The sequence below is a fragment of the Podarcis filfolensis genome (assembly GCF_964270895.1).
Source record: "Podarcis filfolensis genome assembly, chromosome: 2".
Taxonomy (NCBI): domain Eukaryota; kingdom Metazoa; phylum Chordata; class Lepidosauria; order Squamata; family Lacertidae; genus Podarcis; species Podarcis filfolensis.
This window is the reverse complement of record NC_139605.1, coordinates 108,963,515-108,987,330: the sequence shown is the minus strand read 5'-3', so window position 1 is coordinate 108,987,330 and position 23,816 is coordinate 108,963,515. Positions and strand designations below refer to the sequence as shown.

The window sequence follows — 23,816 nt, the reverse complement described above, 5'->3', positions numbered from 1 at the left end:
ACAAGGAAAAGGGGACGACAGAGGACGAGATGGTTGGACAGTGTTCTCGAAGCTACCAGCATGAGTTTGACCAAACTGCGGGAGGCAGTGGAAGACAGGAGTGCCTGGTGTGCTCTGGTCCATGGGGTCACAAAGAGTCGGACACGACTAAACGACTAAACAACAAAGCAGTTTGGGGGAGATTAAGCGCCCTGTGGCCTCTGACTGAGAATGGTTAAAAGCCCTTAACTCACAATGCAGTTTGAAGATGAGCTGCTCTGCATTTAAATGCTCAAATGTCCCCAAATAAAAGCCATTTGGAGGAGACAACAGAGTCAGCAGTTCTTGATAAGGCCCGGTTACCACACCCATGACTAATGTTCACCGGATAACCTCTCCCCTGAATTTCCTAAGTGCTCTTTCAGTAGCCTGCAGATATACACTCAGTCCTTCTTGCAAGACATTCTTCAACTGCATGTACCACACAATGGACCCACCAGACAAGCATCTCTCAGGTGATTTATTCTTAACTCGGACCACCCACTTTCTTATTCTTAACTCGGAACCCACCCACTTTCAAGGTCAGGATTCCCCAGCATGTGGGTCAGGCACACACACTGTGCTCCTGCGCATGAGGATGGGGGGGGGGTGTTACTGATTCTGTGGCATTAGGAAAGGGATTGGAAGAAATTTAAAGTCTATTTGAATAAATATTGTAATATTAAAAAGTAGAAGTTACCTGAAAGTACCAAATAGGCCTAGGATTAAATTAGGAGTTCATTAAATAAATGAGATTTAGAATGTTAAGAAAAGTTAAGAAATCTGATTTTAACTGGAATATTGTCTTTGAAGAATGATATTGGAAAGCTGTTACATTCAGTTACAAGGAAATTCAGATGGGAGGGACTAGAGGAAGTCAAGCAGTATGTTTATAAGGTTGGAACTTTAATTAATTAATTAACTAATTAATTTGTATTGCTTATGTGTTTATTCATTTTATTCATGTTTATTCTTCTGTTTTTATTCATTTTAGTTGTTTTATTTGTTTTTTATTTTTGTTTTATTTGTTTTACAGTATGTGTTATATTTGTATGAAACTCAATAAACATTACTGTGGGGCGGGGGAGATCACAGGACATCTCTGGTCCCCTCCTAAAGCCCTACAAGGGAAGGTCAAAGGAATAGAACAGTATCTCTGAATCCATTTTTACCAAACCAGGTTAGGAATTTGAGGCAAAAGGAGTACAGCCCTCCTGGTTCACAAAAATTCAGTGTACCTCAGCAGGGTTCTTGGACGGGGTGGGGGCTGGGGGAGCATTACTTTATTTTATTCACAGTATTTTTATACCATTATCAGTATGTTCTAGGGGTGGTGCACATTTAAACATGCCTGCTTATCGTCTCCCAAAGCAACTATTCCGAACTTAAAAATCGAAAGCGTAATGCTGGCGGTCAACAAAAGAGGTTTAAAGACTCTCTCAAGGCAAATGGGGGGGGGGGAATGTTGTATAAACACCGACACCTGGGAAACACTGGCCTGCAAGCGCTCCAATTAGAGAACAGCCTTGACCAAAGGTGTCACGGGCTTTGAAGACGCTCAAACTCAGGACAAAAGGGAGAAACATGCTAAGAGGAAGGCACGCTTGGCAAACCCTCACCATGATCAACTCCTGCCTGGAAACCTATGTCTGCACTGTGGAAGGACATGTGGATCCAGAATTGGCCTCCACAGTCACTTACGGCCAATTCTGGATCCACACGTCCTTCCACAGTGGGAACATAGGTTTCTAGGTGGAAGTTGATCGTGGTGAGGGTTTGCCAAGGGTGTCTTTCTCTTAGCACGTTTCTCCCTTTTGTCCTGAGTTTGAGCGTTAAACTGACTCACTGTTAAAACCGTGTTCATGGAAGACATCTTATTCGGCTACGGGTGATCGCCAAAGAAGAATAAATTTAAACAAACCTACAATATGAACACTCCACCTATCCAGGGCTTTCTTCCAGCCAGAACTCAGTTCTAGCACCTCTCAGGTGGGCGCCATTGCCATTCTCTGAGAACGAGGGGTGTGTTCATGGCGAGTTCTGGCACTTTTTCTAGAAAAATAGGACAGCGACCTACCCCTGTTCTGACTGGTGTGGAATATAAGGCACCACCTGCCTCAGGATCCTCCTCCTACCCCTTCCACTTCAGCACCACAGCCACACAACCACATTTTCCCAGGCACATCAGGAGTGTGGAAGTGATGGAATTCCAAAGATGCAATTTTGGCCATTTGCCAAGATGGCTTTGGAAGGGGACCTGGCAAATTCATGGAGAACAGGTCTACCAATGCCTGTTAGCCATCATGGCGGCTATAGGGAATTTCTGTGTTAATCAGCAGTGTGCCATTGAATGCCAATGACTGGGAAGAAAAAGATGGGGAGTACTATTGTCATCACGTCTTGCTTGTGGCCTTCCCAGAGGTATCTGGTTGACCACTGTAGGTCAGTTTATATTTTCTCCCAGTTTATGTATTAGGAGGAATTAAGGAACATTTAATGAGGGTGAAAGAGGAGAGAGCAAAATATGGTCTGAAGCTCAACATCAAAAAAATGAAGATCATGGCCACTGGGCCCATCACCTCCTGGCAAATAGAAGGGGAAGAAATGGAGGCAGTGAGAGATTTTACTTTCTTGGGCTCCATGATCACTGCAGATGGTGACAGCAGCCACAAAATTAGAAGACGCCTGCTTCTTGGGAGAAAAGCAATGACAAACCTAGACAGCATCTTAAAAAGCAGAGACGTCACCTTGCCAACAAAGGTCCGTATAGTTAAAGCTATGGTTTTCCCAGTAGTGATGTATGGAAGTGAGAGATGGACTATAAAGAAGGCTGATCGCCGAAGAATTGATGCTTTTGAATTATGGTGCTGGAGAAGACTCTTGAGAGTCCCATGGACTGCAAGAATATCAGTCCTACCCATTCTTAAGGAAATCACCCCTGAGTGCTCACTGGAAGAACAGATCCTGAAGCTGAGGCTCCAATACTTTGGCCACCTCATGAGAAGAGAAGACTCCCTGGAAAAGACCCTGATGTTGGGAAAGATGGAGGGCACAAGGAGAAGGGGATGACAGAGGACGAGATGGTTGGATAGTATTCTTGAAGCTACCAGCATGAGTTTGACCAAACTGCAGGAGGCAGTAGAAGACAGGAGTGCCTGGCGTGCTCTGGTCCATGGGGTCACGAAGAGTTGGACATAACTAAACGACTAAACAACAACAACAAAGGGGAATACATGTTAAGCAATGTTAGATATAGAAGCTAGGTGCCAAATGGCTCCTTGAACCAGGGTCTCTAAAACGGAATGCCTAGTTTCCATTTTGGGGGCTAGATGGCTCAAAGGTCATTTTTTTTTTATTACGACTTTTTGGCTCCTGAAATCCACTCTGATTGTGCAGATAAAATATAATGGATGGAATTCTACTTGATGCATTACTAGTGTGTGAAAACAGTCAAGATCCAAGGATCCCCTGGCATACACCTCCAGATGGTGGAGACGCCAGGCACCATCTTGGCACCCAGGCATCTTCACTTGGCTGCCAGTGGCCAACAGCCAGGTGCAAAATGCGCCTGGCGAATTTCAAACGCTGAGGGTAATCGTCCCTGCAATTTATAACTCTGTGCGGTAGATTAGGATGGGAGATAGTGACTGGTTCAAGGTCAACCACAATGAGCTTCACGGCTGAACGTCAATGGTTGGGCAGCAAGGTTTCCTGGGTGCTGGTCTAACACTCTTAAGCACCTCAATTCGCTGTCTCCCTTATGTGGCAGGGGGTTCATTCCCTGCCACTTTATCATTTTGCTAGGCTGGAGAAATAGTACGAATCAAAGAAGAAAGCTCCTACTTTTGCATCTCTCCCTGCACCCTGTGCTCCAAAATATTGAATAAAAGCATCTTCACGCTGCCCCAGCCCAACTCTTCTTGCCACTGGGTGGCATCTGACCACAATAAATGTGCCAATGTGTTGAAGCGTAATTGGAAGCAAATAAATGTAGGGCGTTTATAGTTCTGAAATCCTAGAAGCAAAAAAATGGACCTGCTGCAAAGGGATTGTGTAACACTAGGATTCAGAGAAGCAGTGCTGGATCTGGGTGAAATATACTCAGAGTCGCAAAGTGATTTCATGCTCTTTATTCAGCTCATAGTGGTGAGGAGGAATGAATGAATGTCCCCTCAAAGTATCTGCTTTATATACATTATTTACACAATGGGCTGCACATGATTGGCTAATTCCGGAATTCTACTGTAAGCCAATCAGGTTGTGGATTCACTTCTATCTGGAGCATGATTGGGTGGTTCCTGCCAACCAATCATACTGCTGCATTGTTCTAGGACCAATCAGACTGCTGCATTCTGAATCCTATTGTTCTAGGACCAATCAGACTGCTGCCTTTTGGATCCTATTGTTCTAGGACCAATCAGACTGCTGCAGTTTGGATCCTATTCAGCTCAGTACGTAACACTGGGTATCAGGAACAGTACTTCCAAAGAGGGAGATATAGAAAGATACAGACAGACAGACAGGACAGAAAGATATTCCTTGTTTTAAACGTTCATTTTTGTAAGGGGCTTTGAGTTTCACTTTTTGGGAACAGGGGACTAATAAATATAACTATATATATATGGACAATCCATATATAGACACACAATCCACGCTGATAGTTTTCCTGAGGACTCGATTGTTTGGGATTCTACTACACTTTCTAAAAAGAGGCCAAAAAAGTACTCACTGGAGGTGTTGTACAAGTACAGATCAGGACATTAGTAGTACAAAAATCAGATGTCTGTAAACCTCCTGCTGAACTGTTGGGGGGGGGCCTATTTTTCAGTCGGTAAGAAAATTACACACAAGCACTGGCAGAAGAAACGTCATGTTAAGCCTCTTAACAGGCCACATTTCTTAAGCAACAAGGTGTTTTAAAATATTCAGAGTGGCTAGCCTCCCGTGCCCCACATTGAATGCTTCCACATGCAGCCAGTTCCAATTTCTGTCAGCGGAGAAGGCGTTGTCATGTTCATACCAGCTAGGATTGCTGAAAGCATGGATTACAAAAGCCAACTCCTTTTGATTCTATTATTTCCTCCTTCAGAAACCTCAAACTGAGCTGCTATCAGGAATCCAGGGGAAGCATTTCCTGAAAACACTTAAGGTAGATGATTTGGCAAGCTACACACCTTAGCTACCACGATGTTTGTTTTCCTAGTTCAACAAAAACATGGTGACATTCCCCAGCCCTCTCTGGAAAGAACAGCTCTAATACACAGGGGATCAGTTCTGACATCACAGCAAACGCTGGTTGAGTGTGACGTCTGAATTGACAACCCATAATCACAAATGCACCTCCAGAGGCCATTAAAATAAGAAATGAAGAAAACAGAACAAAAAGCAAACAAGTTGTTAAAGCATAACTCGCCTGTACACCTGGGAAAGTCAAGCCCAGTATACCTGAAGGAGCATCTCCACCCCCATCATCCAGCCCGGACACTGAGGTCCAGCATTGAGGGCCTTCTAGCAATTCCCTCACTGCGAGAAGTGAGGTTACAGGGAACCAGGCAGAGGGCCTTCTCAGTAGTGGCACCTGCCCTGTGGAATGCCCTCCCATCAGATGTCAAGGAAATAAACAACTATCTGACTTTTGGAAGACATCTGAAGGCAGCCCTGTTTAGGGAAGTTTTTGATGTCTGATGTTTTATCGCATTTTCAATATTCTGTTGGGAGCCACCCAGAGTGGCTGGGGAAACCCAGCCAGATGGGCAGGTTGTAAATAATAAAATTGTTGTTGTTGTGTTCTAATTTACAGGAATACGAAACTATGGTTTGGAGGGATGGGAATGTCCAGATTAAGTCAGAGGGAAGACCTATGTCAAGAATAATGTTCAGTTTCTCTAGCACAGGAGTAGAATCATAGAATCCCAGAGTTGGAAGGGACCACAAGGGTCATCTAAGCACAACCCCCTGCAGTGCAGGAATATTTTGCCCAATTTGGGGTTCAAACCCCAGATTAGGAGTCTCGTGCTCTTCAAAATACATACATACAAAAAAATATGGCCAGCTGCTAGTTGTTACCTCTGTTCTCATAGAAAGAACAGTCAGTACTCTTGGACAGGACAGTCGCAGAACTTACTTGGAGAACCTCTCCATGAGAGCCGATGACTTGTTCTTGTTGACAAAAGACAACTCCTTGGCAGTGATCCTCAGAGAATGTGACGTCCATTGCCTTCTGTTAAAGGGAGACGGCTCCATCTTGAAATGCAACAGCAACTAGAGAGCGAAGGGGGGAAAAGATTTTACATCGAATACTTCTCTTGCTCCATGGCAGACTTCTACATTTCTCTTCATTCCACTGCCTGCTCTCAAGTTGTTAAAAGAAAGAAAGGTTTAATTGGTTTCATGCTAGATTCCCTGAAATATGCCTGAAGAAATCTTCAGTTGAATTACTAAAAAAGAAAAACATATCCACAGCAACAAAGACACCTGCCCCCCATCTTATAGTTGCGTAATCTGCATTACAAGAAGAGGAGGTTACAGTTGAGGAGCCTCAGCAAACGCAGTTCCCATGCAAACACTTCTCAATGAGTTATGGATAAGTTCAACTGTAGTGGAAGCTTAATATTGCAATACTACCTGATTATCTTGAAGAAAAAAAGCCAAGCACAGCAGAAATAATGGGTGGTAGCCAACTAACTTATTCCACCTCTTCCTCCCCTCTCCTCCCCCAAGACTGTTCGCAGGGCAGTTGGAGGAGATATGGGGAAGATGCAGAGAAAATGGGGTTGTTCCATTGCACAAGCATAAATCCTTGCACCGACAAAATGAGTTAGTTGGCTGCCACTGCTCAAACTATTTTAAAATACAATTTGAAGTACCGTATTTTTCCATCTATAAGACGCCCCCATGTATAAGACACCCCCTATTTGGGGGGACCCCAAATTAAGAAAACATCCCTCAGCACTACCCGTGTATAAAGACGAGCCCCAATTTTAAACGTATTTTTTTGGTTAAAAAAAACAACAACTAGTCTTATACGGTACACGGAAAAATACGGTAAATCAAAGGCAATTGCAATAAGCATAGCTCAACTCATTTATGGATCTGAAGTCTATGGGTGGCATTATGTTCATTGCAAAGGCTGCTTGAAATGAATGGAACCCCGCCAGATGGGCAGGTATAATTATTATTATTATTTATTATTATTATTGACACTAAAAGAAGAAATCTTGCCAATGTCCAAGCCCTACACTAACTATGGCACAACACCGGCTAAGAAGAACTAATCAAGGATACTGCAGGGAGCAGGAATGAATAACCTCTGAAGTATCTGAAAGGTAGACAAAAAAATTAACCAATAGCATCCTTTACCAAGAAGGTGAGTTAGCATTTCCCCCAAGTTACCATGAACTGCATGAAAGTTAGCAGCCTTGTAATCTCTTTCCTCTGGATTCCATCATCATAGTGTTGTGAGTCTGGGGGTTCTAGACTCCCCCTAAAATGCTGGATCCAGTAAAGAGCTAGAATTTATTCAAGCTTCCTGAACCTCTGGATCCGGCCATAGTTAAAATGTAAGTCAGGGCAGCTTCCTCTGGAAACAGCCTGAGAGATGATGCTTTTATTATTTATTAAATTTGTATACTGCCGTTCCTCTGAAGATCCCTGTTCACAAAATGGAAACACCAAAATACATAAGAGATGGGCCATTAAAGGAGAACAGAAGGAGGGTCATTAACAAAGTGAGGATTATTACTATTACTGCTACTACTACAACAACAAACGCATAAAGTGTTTTCCCGAATACAGTGGCACCTCGGGTTACAAACGCTTCAGGTTACAGATGCTTCAGGTTACAGACTCCGCTAACCCAGAAATAGTACCCCGGGTTACGAACTTTGCTTCAGGATGAGAACACAAATCGTGTGGCAGCAGCGGGGAGGCCCCATTAGGTAAAGTGGTACCTCAGGTTAAGAACAGTTTCAGGTTAAGAGCGGACCTCCAGAACGAATTAAGTTCTTAACCCGAGGTACCACTGTATAACATTGGGCAGAGCTGGACGGGGGAGAGGGATAGTGTAAACAGCAACATCAGAAGGAAATGCAAAAAAAAAAAACCATCATCATCAAACAGTGGTAATTACATAGTTAAAAGTTATCTGGTAACACAAATTTCCCTGACCTAGGTATGCCAATCAACAGAGATAATGTGCCAAAAACCCTTTGTCTCTGTTCAATCCGCAAGCAATAACATTGAAGTTCCTGCTGAATTGTAAGCCACGCTGCAGTCTCCCTTTGAAGTATAATTCGCTCCGGGGATGTTCCCCTAATAGCTTTTGAATAATGTCATTTCTGATGTCAGATTTGTGTCCATTTATTCTTTTGCATAGGGACTGGCCTGTGTTGTCCTATGAGGAATATAGAAGGGGCATTGCTGGCAGATGGTGGCATATATCACGTTGGATGAGTAAGGGATGAATGAACCCTTGATTTGTGGATAACATTATTACGTCGTGTAACAGTACTGCCAAAGGAGACACAGGGACAAAGCGGGCATCGGAGTCTGCCAAAACAAACAACATGAGGCAGTCATTCAGGCAAGTTGACGGGCGAGGGAGGGCCGATTTCCCCATCTCTGCTCACTCTGAGATTTTAAGAAGGGGAAGAGATCTACTAAGGGAGGTGAGGTGCACTACATCAAACATCTTAAATCTCATTTTGCAGGCAGCCCGCGGGTGAAGGAAAGCTAACCAGGAGACACTGCTCACTTAAATCCAGTTTCCAAAACCAGAGGCAGAGGCCCAACAGCAGCAAGAAGACCCTGTTCAAATTAAATACGAGAACTGGTTCTTCTACTTTGCTAGCTTGGGAAACTGACCTGACCACAGAGACCAATCTAGAGGAAGTTACATTCCCCTGGGTGGAGGCTGACCCGAGGGACAGACTCTTTCTATTCTCTGGAATAATAAAAGGAGTAGCAGCAGCAGAAAATGACAGGAAAAGGCCACAAGAGCAGGGCTTGGCGAATTCAGTTAAAAGCACAGGTTCTCACGCACATACGCATTCATAAGGGGATGAGAAAGCATAGCAATAACATGAAGCACTAAGCAGGGCAAATTGGGGAGGGTGGAGTACAGACGAGGGACCTTTGGCCTCAGACACAGCCAATTTTTAAGCATTTGGCAGGTTCCCCCAGTGGCGTAGCGTGGGTTGTCAGCACCCGGGGCAAGGCAAGTAATTTGCGCCCCCTAACCCGTGGATTTGCGCCCCCTAACCCGTGGATTTGCCCTAACCCCAGATGTTGCGCCCGGTGCGGCCGGCCCCCCCCTGCACCCCCCACGCTACGCCACTGGGTTCCCCAACTTGCTCCTGTGTGCATGAGATCCAAAGCTGAAAATTTAAGCGCGCAAGGGATGCGATCTGCTCAAAGACTGTACAGTGGTAGCTTGGGTTACATACGCTTCAGGTTACATACGCTTCAGGTTACAGACTCTGCTAATCCAGAAATATTACCTCAGGTTAAGAACTTTGCTTCAGGGATGAGAACAGAAATCATGCTCTGGAGGCGCGGCAGCAGCAGGAGGCCTCGTTAGCTAAAGTGGTGCTTCAGGTCAAGAACAGTTTCAGGTTAATAGTGTACCTCCGGAACGAATTAAGTACGTAACCTGAGGTACCACTGTATATCATAGCTGTCAACCTTCCCTTTTTTTACGGGAAATTCCCTTATTCCAGCACCGTTTCCCGCTGCTTCCCGCTGCTATCCTGGATTGTTAGATATCCCATAGACTGTCGCTGGGACAGGTGAGGCTGCTGATCCCTTATTTTCAAATCTGAAAGTTGGCAGCTATGCCATATATGGACTCTGTGGGGTGTTTCCTAATATCACAATTGCACTGCATATTTGTCGGTTTGCCTGCATCAGTGGCTTCAAGTTAACGCACCTTCCAACATGTCGAAGCAGGTAATGAACTATCACCATTCAACTATGGGACAAGAGGTTCCACGTCCGTCATTTGCGCAATCCAGGCAAACATGTTTGGCCCTTAGACAAGCCAGTACAGACTAGGCTAGAACCCTTCCCTTGTTTGTAGCTACTTTCCCGTGTGCCAATGTTTTCTCTCTTTCAAACTAGCATTTCAGCGTGCCAAGCTCCCAACCCCTGGCCTGGCCACAATGTCGTGTCTCCGCAGTTTGTGTGAACCTTGCCCTAAACTGCCAAGACAGAGACAGCCGTCATGCAAACCAGTGCAGGGACGTAAGTTCATGTCACTTGTCCCTGGAATGGGCGCAAAAGTTTTTCTGTACGCCACAACAGCTGCGAGAATATTGCTAGCGAAGAATTGGAAGAAACAAGATTTACCAACTATCGAAGAATGGCAGATGAAGATGATGGACTATTTGGAACTTGCCGAACTGACCGGGAGACTCCGAGACCAGAGAGAAGAGACGGTGGAAGAAGACTGGAAGAAGTTTAAGGAATATTTGAAAAAATATGTTAATATTTAAAACTTAGAATAGCTTTGGAAGTGGATACAGGCTGTAGGGTTAGAAGTAGAAGATAGGGTATTTTAAAATAGTATTATTTGCAAGTGATAAAAAAGTTATTTTAAGTGTGATTTAAAAAAATGGTTAGAAATTATGATATATATAAACTGCTAAAGATGAAGTAAAATGAAAATCAGATAGGTGGGACTCGGGGAAGCCCACTTAACAATATTTAGAAAAATAAGGATATGACAAGAATTTATTTGTATTGCTTGTTTTTCTGTTTGTGTTCTTTATTTGTGTTATAAAATGAATAAAAAATGGGGGGGGAATGGAACGGGTGCAAAAGTTCGGCCTTAAGTATAATGCCACACAGCCGTTGTTCAAGGAAGTTGAGCAGTGCATGTCAACATTGCGATGGATCACCAGCTAAACATTGTGACATATCGCTATATATCGCGCTGTCTGAAATAAAGATGGAGGCATTGGCTGGCTTCATGGTTTTCCCCGCTCTGTGGCTTTTTGCCGGCTCCTGCCCTCATGATTCGCTGCCCCCTGCAGGAGCCAGGGGAGAGCTGAGCCAGCCGAGTTAACAAGGGCTGCAGGAATCGAGAGAAGCATTGGCTGGCATCACGCTTTTCCCTACATTGTGATTTTTGCATAGCATGCGCACGAACGCACCATAATTCACAATGTATTGCCAATGTATTGCCAGACCCTGACGTTGGGAAAGATGGAGGGCACAAGGAGAAGGGGACGACAGAGGACGAGATGGTTGGATACTGTTCTCAAGGCTACCAACATGAGTTTGACCAAACTGTGGGAGGCAGTGAAAGACAGGAGTGCCTGGCGTGCTCTGGTCCAGGGGGTCACAAAGAGTCGGACACGACTAAACGACTAAACAACAACATTGCCAGGTCAAAAATAATGAAACCGACATCACGATATGGGCTTCAAACCGGTTTTGAACGATATATCGCGCCGCCCTAGTGCCAACTGGTGGCAGGTAAGGGGGGGGGGGAGAAAGCTGCACACTAAACATAGAATTGTAGAGTTGGACAGGACCCTGAGGATCATGCAGTCCAACCGCCTGCAATAGAGGAATATGTAGCCGTCCCATACAGGGATCGAACCTGCAACCTTGGCTTTATCAGCACCACCCTTGAACCAACTGAGCTCTACAGGCTGCTCTATACATTTGGATCCTTAGGGTATTTCATGTGCTTAAGAGGTCAGTAACATCCAGAATGCTGCAGCTAGACTGGTGACTGGGAGCGGCCGCCAAGACCACATAACACCGGTCTTGAAAGACCTACACTGGCTCCCAGTACGTTTCCAGGCACAATTCAAAGTGTTGGTGCTGACCTTTAAAGCCCTAAACGGCCTCGGCCCAGTATACCTGAAGGAGCGTCTCCACCCCCATCATTCTGCCTGGACACTGAGGTCCAGCACCAAGGGCCTTCTGGTGGTTCCCTCGCTGCGAGAAGCCAAGTTATAGGGAACCAGGCAAAGGGCCTTCTCAGTAGTGGCACCCGCCCTGCAGAACGCCCTCCCACCAGATGTCAAAGACAACAACAACTACCAGACTTTTAGAAGACATTTGAAGGCAGCCTTGTTTAGGGAAGCTTTTAATGTTTAATAGACTATTGGATTTCAATATTCTGTTGGAAGCCGCCCAGAGTGGCTGGGGAAACCCAGCCAGATGGGCGGGGTATCAATAATAAATGATGATGATGATGATGATGATGATGATGATGATGATGATGTTCTTAGAGGTCAGTAGCAAGAACACAACAGTCTGCATTAAGACAAATGCACCAAGTTCTTCCTTATGAGCCTCCAAACAAACAAAAAGCCCGTCTTTTGCCTGGTAAAGCAACCAGTTCAGGGGGTACATGGCACTGCCAGAGGGAGCACAAAAAGCAATGCGGTAAGAATGATTTAGCTCCACTTGGAAAATAAGACTGAGAAGCACAGAACATCAACCACTGCCAGTGGCATTAAACACCACAGGTGTTGCATGAGCTCACGCATACGAAGGCTGCCAACCATTTAAACGTGGATTAAGTTTAAATAAGTTTGCATTCCACCAAAACTTTGCTATGGGCCCCTTTCTGAGATACTGCAGCATAAGGATTTAATATTAAAAGATGAGCTTTCTTACCAACACTACTCGGTGTGTTGCAGAGACACACCAGCAACAAAATAGCCTCAAACAATGAATAAGTGTGCGACTCAATCTCAGCCCTGCAGACTAATCCTGCAGATTAAACTGACTACATATATTACTCTCCTCCCTCTTGCTCTGTCTTGCATTAGACTAATGTTTTATGCCACTGTATCTCACTACATGGGACGCGCGTGGCGCTGTGGGTTAAACCACAGAGCCTAGGGCTTGCCGATCAGAAGGTCGGTGCGATGCTCCCGTTGCTCGGTCGCTGCTCCTGCCAACCTAGCAGTTAAAAGCACGTCAAAGTGCAAGTAGATAAATAGGTACCACTCCAGCGGGAAGGTAAACGGTGTTTCCATGCGCTGCTCTGGTTCGCCAGAAGCGGCTTAGTCATGCTGGCCACATGACCCGGAAGCTGTACACCAGCTCCCTCGGCCAATAAAGCGAGATGAGCGCTGCAACCCCAGAGTCGGTCACGACTGGACCTAATGGTCAGGGGTCCCTTTACCTTACCTATCTCACTACATTGGAGACTTTTGATAGGCACAGCCCCACAATTTCATATTACACATTCACTCGGTAATAATAGGATTATGTTTGCTTACAAACCGATTGCGACCATAATTTATATGTTCTTCTTTACCGCTTTTTTTAAAAAAAGGGTGAAGCTTCTCCAACTGCAAAATGCTATCTTGGATGGCTGCGAAAGCGCCGTTTTAAGTGCCAATATGGACTTTCAGGTCTACGGGCTATTGATTTCGGAAGAACGCATTGGTTCCATTTAACTGTTCCAGACTCTGCTGTGTCAACCGCCAAGAAAGGCTTTCTGGAAGGACGGAACTGCGCATTGTGGAAGACCCCATACAAGGCATTGGCCTCACCCTTAGGCCTCCCCGTTGCCCGACAAACTGAGCACGCTCGGGAACATTTGTCTCCCTCCACCTGCAGATTCAGGGCAGGACCGGCTCTCGCACCCAGAGCTTGCTTGCCAGTACTGAGCATCTCACAGAGGGGTGGCTGATAAGCTTCCAAGGAAGTCCAGAGTTCCCTCCGAACAAAATTAGTAAAGGTCATCCAGGTCGATGGCTTTCACTCCCCGGCTTTTTCTCTTCCCAGCATGTGCTGGTTCAGGACAGCTAAGTGGCTTTTGGTGTGTTTTTTCTGGTTAATGTTTACACATGAGCACTCATCTGCAGAGCAAACATTGCCTAGGTAGGTCCTCTTGCCACTCCCCATGAAACAGAAGCTTTGGAGAGCGACAAATGTGGACTTTAGGATCCCAAAGAAGCCTTGCATGGTTTAGGGAGTACAGAAGCTGATCCATAGCTGGGGAACCAGTCAGTTTTGCTTAAGTCAGGAGTTCTGAAATTCAATACAAGCGGCAGGGAAGGGGGGGGGAGGTACAGAAAGCTTTAACACAGAGACTGCTAGGTGCCCCACAGCCTCCTCAGAAACTACATACAAGTCAGAAGCAGAGAACAGCACGTTCTGAAGCAACAACAGAAAACTTGCAGGCTTTTGCTAAAGCTCAGCCCTGTCCAGCAAGCTTCAGCTGTGACGTTCACTCTGCCCTACAAATTATTGCTAAGGAAAACAGGGTAAGAAAGGTGAAAGTCTGAAAGCGATTTGGAGAGCTCAGTAGCTTTATGGCTTTTTTCTCCTCGGCATCGAGTCCACTTGCCCTCTAAACGAGCGCTTAGAGCGAAAGGTATTTGCGACTCACCTTAACGACGAAACTGCCTCCACAACAACTGAGTAAGAAGCTTACGGAACTGCAAAAGCAACAGAGAATGTTTTGCCTTTTTGTGCATCTGTAGAAACATGCAAAGGCACTGGCACACGCTTGTACTTTTGCCAAGAGTACAAATATTTTCAGGTACATCTGGGAGCCAGGCATTTCATAAGAGTTTTGTTTTTCGATTATTAGTGGGAATTAAGGGGAAAGTTTAAGATAAACAGCTTATTTTGCGAACATTATGCTCTGGAAAACTCAAGGATTAAGACAATACATCAGGCTGGTCTTAATAAAAGTATCTCTCAATTTCAGGGACTGGTTAAAGCCCAATATTGTGATGCTACCAATATAAGAAAAGCATTGCCCCTTTCCAAAGAAGTTATGAAAGCGTGAGGCTGCTGTGGAGATCGCACAAATTTTGTAACAGATTTCCATAGCAATGATTCAGTAGACAGTTCCTGCATTAATCCCAGGGAATGCAATATCAAATGTCCTGGACCCTGCCACCGGGGAAGCATGCATACATTTTATCATCATACCAGCAGCGTGGTTCACTGTGTAATGACATGAGACAGGGCCTTCTCGGCTATGGCATGCCACATGTGGAAGAGGCAAGATGGTAACTAGGGTGGCAGAATCCCACCGCCAATCAAAACTCACTTTTTCTCCAGGGCCTTTGGAGGGACTGAACTGGCTGCCCACAGGCTTGAACTTTTCATTCTGCACTGCTGCCTTTTACCAAAGAGAGTTTTGATTTGTTGTATAATAAAATTGCTTTATAATATGAAGGGCCTGCAGTCTCTTTATAGGATACGTTGATCCAGAAATCTCATAAATAATATAATAAATATTTGTGCTATGCCTATAAACCATGTCTGAAGCCATGATTATCGTTAACATTGGCAGGTTTTATGATCGAGACAGCCAAGGGTGTTGTTTGTTTCAGAAGTGATAACATTACCAGTCTGTTCGTTTTCCCTATGAATTTTAGTCTGCATTCTCTTTACTCACATGGGCGTCACTAAGTAAACACATTGCGGACATATCTAAGGTTTCTCATCCCCAGAAACCTTTGGGTGATTACCAAGCGCATTGTTAATCTTTAAAGGAGATAAAAGTTTCTTAGCAAACACGAGATGGTCACGTCACTCCCACTTCAAAGTTATCCATTCTGGGATAAGGGAGGAATTTTCACTGAGTGCACCAAGGCTACTCCTGAATGAGTGGACATGAAATGGCTGTCCACTTCCTTCAGTTGTCCCTCACCTGCTCTTCCGAGTTTCTTGAAGCGCTGCAATATTGATGTTAAAATGTCACAGCTCTCCTGCAATGATTGCAGTTCTGCGTTTGGGACGCTCATTATCTGTCTTATCCAACAAAGTTTGTATATTCCATGTTCCAAAGTTCAATTGTCTTTTACGACAGCTGGGTGGTGACCCCACTAGGCGCGGTAATCCAGTCAGGGAAACTGGGAAGCAGACTATGTTCAGGGCACCTTTTCTAGCCCCTCCCCCTTTTTGGGGTGAGCAGAGTGGATCCTAAATAGGGCTGCTCAGTCATGAATACAGCTGCCAAGCTGCTCAACTGCCTCATTCCTTGAGTCAGAACAACTGAATCTGTATCCACCGCCGATTCATGACTAGGGGCTTCCAGATTTCACAGTCCTACAATTTGCTGGTCGCCATGGGACTTTTGGGGTTTGGGTTTGGGATGGGTTTTTGGAAGACGCCTGTGCGTGAATTTATGTGTGTAGATCAGTGCACACTGACCAACGCACAGTCTTCACAGTAAGGCTCTATTCTGATGGCATGAGTATCACGACGACTGGTAGATTCTTATCCGCCTTCACAGCCGTCATAACATACAGCTTGTTATCATCCGCCTGTTCTGCCGTTGAGGACTTCTTGGATCATTCTTTGTCTAGCTCCTTCCCTTTGACCTTAACTGCCTTGGGTGACCCTGTTGGGAGTATGAGATTCCCAACAGCTTTGCTCACAAGGATCATAGGAACGTGCAAGCCCAGTCACCACGACGAAGTGAGTCACTTACAGACTCACTGTTAGAACCGTGCTCATGGAAGACAATCTTACTTGGTTATGAGCAACCACCCAAAGAAGCAGAAGTTGTCCACTTCCAGCCACAACTGCAGCATCACACCCAAATTCAGTATCTATACCAGCCTGTTCAAAGCACAAGGATAGTAATAATATATAATAATAATAATTTATTAATTATACCCCATCCATCTGGCTGTGTTTCCCCAGCCACTCTAGGCTAGGAAGGAGGACAATACATTTCCCAACTGCATTCCTTTATCGTAGCCTTTTCTGCCCATTGTATCTGTACATCAGTCCACAATGGTTTATTGGCGGGCGGTTTATTTCGGTGGAACAGTGTACGTACAATGTGTTACGCCGCAGGGGTCAGCAAACTTTTTCAGCCGGGGGCCGGTCCACTGTCCCTCAGACCTTGTGAGGGGCCAGACTATATTTGGGGGGGGGGGATGAACGAATTCCTATGCCCCACAAATAACCCAGAGATGCATTTTAAATAGGACACATTCTACTCATGTAAAAACACGCTGATTCCCAGACCGTCCGTGGGCCAGATTTAGAAGGTGATTGGGCCGGATCCAGCCCCCGGGCCTTAGTTTGCCTACCCATATGTTACAGTATACCGATCATCTCAGGTGTCTTCTCCCTTCCAGCCACACTACAACTAATCTGAGTTGCGCAGGGTGGCAAACATGAAAACTCAGAACCATTTTAAAAAGAGGTTGTTCTTTAAATAAATTTCACACAAAGTTCTAGTTTAGATCACTTTCAGAACACCCAGGGAACTGGAGCGAGACTACTGTTCACTCACTGAGTTAAGGAAATGGGCAGCAAACTTTATGCAGTGATAAATGTAGCTTTAACATTGTTGTTTAACCTTTGATCAGTCAGAATTATGTGATGTGGCAGATAAGAACACCCTACCTTCAGATGCCACTCCTTAACCAACAGCTACATATATGAAGAAACTAATTAAAATTTCTAATCAGATAACTAATGGTAGCAGTTGTTGCTCTGCTGGGCTTTATTTATAGCAGGGTTTTAGTTTTGGCAGCAACAAAATGGAACACACACACACACCAAGACCATAATGGCTTGATAACAATTGCAGACCCCCAAAGTGTCCCTATTTTCCAGGGACGTCCCTGATTTAGAGACGCCACCCCGGTTTCTGATCTGATCCCGGAATGTCCTGCTTTTCCTTAGGATGCCCCCATTTTCACTGGAGAAATGTTGGAGGGTATGGAGTTATCTGACCCCTGAGCCGTCTGAAGGCAATCCTGTAGAGGGAAGCTTTTAAAAAAAAATGTTTAATGTTTTATTATGTTTTTCTATACGGTGGTACCTTGGTAGTCAAACAACTTAGCTGTCAAACAAATCGGCTCCCGAACATCGCAACCCCAGAAGTGAGTGTTCTGGTTCGTGGACGTTTTTCGGAAGCCGAACATCCAACATGGCTTCCGCAGCTTCTGATTGAGTGAAGCTCCTGCAGCCAATCAGAATACGCGCCTTTGTTTTCGAACCATTCCGGGGATTAAATTCGAGAATCAAGGTACCACTGTATGTGGGAAGCTGTCCAGAGAGACTGGGGAAACCCAGTCTGGTGGGTGGGATATAAATAGTAAAATTATCATTGTGGAATGGGATGTCCCTATTTTCATCGGAGAAACGTTAGAGGAAATGTGATTCATCCTCAGTCTCTTGAATACTTTTCCCCACAACATTTCTAATTTTATTGCCTCCTGCAAAACTATTTTCAGTAATAATTTACTACTCCTTTCCATACATTGATTCGTTTAAACTTGCCTGTGCAGCAGAAAATACAGAACTGATTAGAATTTACTAGTAAGAAACCATCTTTTTCAAATATGTTAGCCCCTGGAATCTGCTCTAGAAGATGCCTTGAATCAAACAAGGCTGTTAAGTTGATAGCTGTAGAACTTGTGAACTGGCAGATAAGCATTAAATGCTGCTCCCCATATTACACCCTGCTCTTGTTCCTATAAAAGTAAACTCCCTTTCTAAACCTTTATCACATCCTCAACTTTATTATAGATGTGTTGCTGCCCTGGGCTCCTTCAGGAAGAAGGGCAGGATATAAACTGAATAAATATGTACATAAATTACTAGTTATTGAAAAGACGGGAGGAAAACCAACACCCGGATTGGCGCTTGTGAAACAAATTTTAACCTAATAAAGTTGGCATGGGACAGTTCTGGGTTTTTAATCTTTAAATTTAAAAAAACATGACAAGAACCCCTGGCATAGCAGACTTCGACCATGTCATTCTCTTTTCTCTGGAGACCCGACAGTCTCCTTCTTCACAGCCAGTTCCTAATGGTTGTGCAGCAGTTTAAAACTCCTATTTTAAAACTTTCTGCAGCACAGCAACCGCTAACCCAGGCAGAATGCTTGAAAGAAAAACTGAAGTTAACCCAGAGACAGTTGTAGCCATTTGCTAATAAGATCCGGCTGATAAGAGATCGCTACTGAATCGGGAAGCTCATATTCAAACACAAGGGGTCATTTAACGCCCCGTAGAAAGGGTCTCTTGTTTCCAGGGGTAACGTTTATGGCAGAAGAGATGGACATCTGCAATAGTACAATTACCTGCTTTTGCCATCAAAATGCTCAGACTCTTTGCTGGCTCTGTGCCACGGTACACATGAGCTCCCTCATTAAGCTTCTCCGCCATAATAGTTCAGCTTAACACTTCCTTTAGAAGCTGCCTTCGCCAGCACAATCTAGAATGATGACTTACAGTCAACGTAGCTAACCACTGAATTTGGAAAGAAGTCTACCATTCTAAACCGACAAGGGGCAAAGCATTGCAGAGGGCTTTGGGTTTGTTTGGGCAGACCCAGATTTGGGTCTCTGCTCCACAAGGGAACTTGGGGGGGGGGTTACTCAATGCACAAGGTGCAAACCAAGTGCACACCTTAGCAGGCAGACCCACACCATGCTAGCTCTGCAACACATGTTCCTTTAGAGTGCCTTTAGTGGTCATGCATTTGCTGTATACATTCGGGTGGCATGCGCACAGAAAAATTCACCATTTCTGAAGACACCACTGCGTGACCTTGAGCAAGCCACAAGTTCTCAGTGTAGCCTAAACTATCTCAGAAGCCTTTTCTAGCAAAAAATATTATGATATACGTACATTTCCCGCATCCCTGTCCCTATTCCTTCTCCCAGCCTTGCCAGAGTTTCAGCTTTCATAATATCGACATCTTCAAAAGTTCAAGGCAGCTAGTCTAATTAATACTAATTAATACTTCTAACTAATAGGCTATCATCACACTACAATATTAGAAGGCAGGAGAGAAGGGAAAAGAAATAGAATGGTAGTCAGCAGCAACATTACATTAAGGCAGGCTTCCTCAGCCTTGGCCCTCCAGATGTTTTTGGCCTACAACTTCCATGATCCCTAGCTAGCAAGACCAGTGGTCAGGGATGATGGGAATTGTAGTCCAAAAGATCTGAAGGGCCGAGGTTGAGGAAGCCTGCATTAAGGGCTTATCCACGCAGGAGCTTATTCTGAGTTTATTCTGCACTGGCAACTGTATGCATTCTCATTTAATCTGCATAGTTGCCTTCAAACAATCCCAATCCCAATGTTTTTCCTCTGTAAACTTGGGTTTACCCGATAGGTGAATAATCTCCACTCAGGATAGAGGACAATTTTTTCGATGTTTTAGGTGGGTGGATCAATTGTCACTTTCTGCTGTTCTCCTTTTCATGTGCTCCTAACTATTCTAGTATCCTCGTGAATAGAGGATCCCCCCCCCCTTCGATTCCTCAGTTTTGCACACAACCAGAACACTGCACAAGCAAATTTAATTTCACCTGACTGTGGGCTCTTGCACACTTATTGAGTGGGGAACTAAAACAAAAAGGTCCGACATCAGTTCTTAATTGGCATAACAGAAGCAGCAAATTAAAAGGCAGGGACAGACACAAAAGGGAATGTCTACTGGTATGAACAGGAAAGAACAAAATTGCTTCTCTTAAAAAAAAATTCAAATACATGTCAGTATGAACTACGTACTCCATCCTAATTTGAATGGGGGAAAGCAGGTTAACAGCTAAATAATGCTCAAATGTGGACAAGTCCCACGTCTAGGGTTGCCACTCATCCCTGGAAAAATGTGATTGTCCTTTTTTTGGGGGGGGGGAGAAAAGTGTCCCTGGTCCTGTTTGGACATCAAACGGCCTTTTTTCACGTATTCAAGCTCATTCTCATTCTCATCCTGAAAACTGCATGACCGGAGGGTGGGTCCAGTGGCAGGAGAAGAGTGAGAGCAAAAGCAGGAATTTTTTGTAGGCAGAGTATGGGTCCATGAGGAAGAGAGCCATTATCATGGGACGTGGGGTGGGCAGATCTGGGTGGGGGAGCTGAAGAGCAAGAAGGGGGAGACTGCACTTTGCATGGGCCTAATTCTATCCGGTTTGGTGGAGAGTTTGTACAGGCAACAAGGAGGAAGTGTGGCCGATCAAAGAGCAAGAACAGAAGAAAAAGAAATCACTAAGCACAGAGTAGCAGCTAAAACATGAGGGCACTTGTTCCAAAATCTCCTTCCTTACAAAAGTGGTGGTGAGTCAGCTCAAATTATTGCTCTCTGATTGTATTTATGGTATCTATTTCTGCACCAGGTAAAGTAATATATTAATTCCCCCACCCCATCCCCTGGACCTGTCCCGTATTTTGCCTGACCAAAGGGGCAACCTTACCCAAGTCCAAGATGGTAACCATATTAGTAGCTATGAAGATGTCACCCACAGTGAAACCCATAATTAATCCATATCCAATACTGCAGGCCAGGTTCAATACTGAGATGCTATGACAGGGCATGCACACAATGCCTGATAACAGAGGAAAGAAGGAAAGACGTTCATTCTGCTAAAAATTGGGAAGGAGATGAGTGACATCCCTCAATTTTGCATCTGTGCTCCAAATATTTATCACTGCAAAGAAGGGAAGAAAAACACTACAGGTTTCACATTCCTTTCCCTCTCCACCCCACTCAAGAGCAAAGGTTTGTTAATATAATGAGTTGCAAAGCTTCCTTCCTCTGCCCACTACACTTTAAACAAGGGAAGAAATGCAAATGTTGTACCTTGCCCCCGAGTGCTTCGCGTGAGGTCTGTTTAGTACGGAAACCAAACTGTTGCAAGTATAGGTTGTCCCTGCACAGTCTGACCCTCCACTGAAGGAATCCATTAACTGATCTAAAAAAAAATCTAATAAGCAACATACACTTTTAACAGAATAAAAGTGGAAAGTGAGAGATATCCACTCTTTATGCAATAGAGCAACTGTTTAACTTCAGATACAGGTTCCTAAACACTTGTCTACCGAAGAGAGCCACTCTAGATATTCTCTCTCTTGCAGGTTAGAGTCAAGAATATCCAGCTTGGATTCTAAAGAAGATTTTCACTCTGGGCATTAGTAACCACTTCCTCATTTGCACTATGAACCCAAGAGAGATTTCCAATGCTCAGGTAGAAAGGTGAGTCAAGGCCGCGAGCTGGCAGGAGGAGATTTTTTGGAGAAACTTTGACAAATCTTTCCAGGCACACCCAGAGCTTTAACAAACCACCACACAGGTGCTTTGGGCATATTTATAAGCATGTGATTGTGTTGTCTTTCTTCCGTCCTTTGTCCCAGGGCCCCTTGGTTAAAAGAGCCCAATTTAAGCTGAGAATACACAGTGATCTGCAATCACTTTCAAAGTCTTCATTAGGAAGGTGTGGTGTGATCCTTCTGCTGGAAAACAGACATGAGGACAAATCCCAGGTAATAACCAGTTACCAAAGAAACCACAGTACTTTGCCAACTTCCCTTTTTGTAACTTCTACACAGACGAGTACTACACTGATCTAGCAAATTCATTGCCATTACCTGATTATGCTCACCAAAAAAAGCAAGCACTGCACCATTGAATGTGCAGAATGAGAACACCATGTCAACAAGCACACAGCCCTGAGCTGGACCTAGAGAGAGAAAACTACCTGTGAAGTATTCATGGTCAGGCTTATTTTAAGTACCAGTATGCTCTACAGAAGCGCTTAGTTGCTTTCTATAATCAACAAGCAGCCTGCAAAATCCAATATGCTCACCTCCACCACCTGAACAAGCTAAAAGGGCCAAAAAGCTCAAGAACACCCCAACACAGCGGCCACAACATAAACAGACCTAAGTCAGGGACTTAGGTGGACCTGTCAGGGACCTGCGGCATCCAGATGTTATTAGACTACAACTCCCATCATCCTTCATCACTTGCCATAGGCTAATGGGATATGGCAGCACATCTGGAAGGCCAGAGTCCCCATTCCTAGCCTTAGCAAAGGCAGCAGGTACAGTGAAAAAAATGTTTTCAATAAATACAAGGAACAGTAGATCTCCAGGACCAGGTCTAGTCTCCGGAGAATAGCAGCAGTCTTCACTTGCAATCACAGATGCAAGAGAAAACTATGAAGGGAGCCGTTAATCTTGCAAAATATTCTGTGAATATACAGGTTGACCATTTCCTCCTCCTCACATCCCGAGAAGATCCAGCAAGGATCCCACATAGCTGGCCCAGTAGGATAAACCACATTGCACTTCCAGACCAGTTAACCGAACCACCAAGCACTTGGGACTGTGCAATCGATAAGACACTGGATAGTTTCACCCTCAAGTGACCCGTTGAGGTAAATGCAGCGCAAGAACTTTAGAGACCAGGAATCATAGCACCTCCAGGCCCAGCAGAAGTGCACAGTTCCTACTGGTGGAACAGGAGATGATGTCCAACACCCCAGATACACACACACAAATTAAAATGCACCTGCCTGCAAATTAGGGTTGCCAGCCCTTGCAGTTTAGTCAAATTACAATCCACCCAAACGCTGGCAGCATCTGAGGAGCCACAGCCTATCCTATACTTGGGCTAGCCATGAGTTACATATACCAGAGTATTTTAACCCTTTTTTTACCATTTGAAGCTTTATAACCAAAGTACCCAAATCCTCCTTTTATTGTGGTGTTGTCATCTGCTCCCCACATAGGAGCCAACTCCTAGGGGCTGAAATCCCTTTGAGATCCCACTCAATAAAATATTTGAGGGGATTGCCATTCAAATAGTGTACATCATGCGATCCATGATGCTGGGCAGGGCTTACCTGCCTCCAACCAATATTTTATTGACGTGGGCTCCCCTGGCACCCCCCTCTCGAAACACGACATATTTCAAAGAGGGCAGAGGGTCTTCTCTGCCCTGGCCAAACACCCTCCCATCAGGTGTCAAGGAGATAAAAGAACTACACCATTTTCAGATGACATCTGAAGGCAGCCCTGTATGGAGACGTTTTTAACTCCTGGTGTTCTATT

At 44.7% G+C, this 23,816-nt stretch overlaps 1 protein-coding gene and 1 long non-coding RNA gene across 17 annotated transcripts in view; both read right to left on the bottom strand.

The window, feature by feature from the left end:
• LOC310755784 overlaps positions 1 to 23,816 on the bottom strand; it is a 92,458-nt gene that overhangs the window by 45,248 nt on the left and 23,394 nt on the right. The gene's annotated exons all lie outside the window — the stretch shown is intronic.
• LIMA1 (LIM domain and actin binding 1) overlaps positions 1 to 23,816 on the bottom strand; it is a 68,519-nt gene that overhangs the window by 44,036 nt on the left and 667 nt on the right. For 8 of the 16 annotated variants that reach the window (XM_083598671.1, XM_083598661.1, XM_083598672.1 and 5 more), the window contains exon 2: positions 6,143 to 6,279. In XM_083598671.1, the coding sequence (XP_083454797.1) occupies positions 6,143 to 6,261 (119 nt within the window). In that variant the 5' untranslated portion in view covers positions 6,262 to 6,279. Of the gene's footprint in view, positions 1 to 6,142; positions 6,280 to 14,380; positions 14,492 to 23,816 lie in introns of those variants that run through there. The other 8 variants (XM_083598658.1, XM_083598669.1, XM_083598670.1 and 5 more) reach the window with 6 other exon arrangements.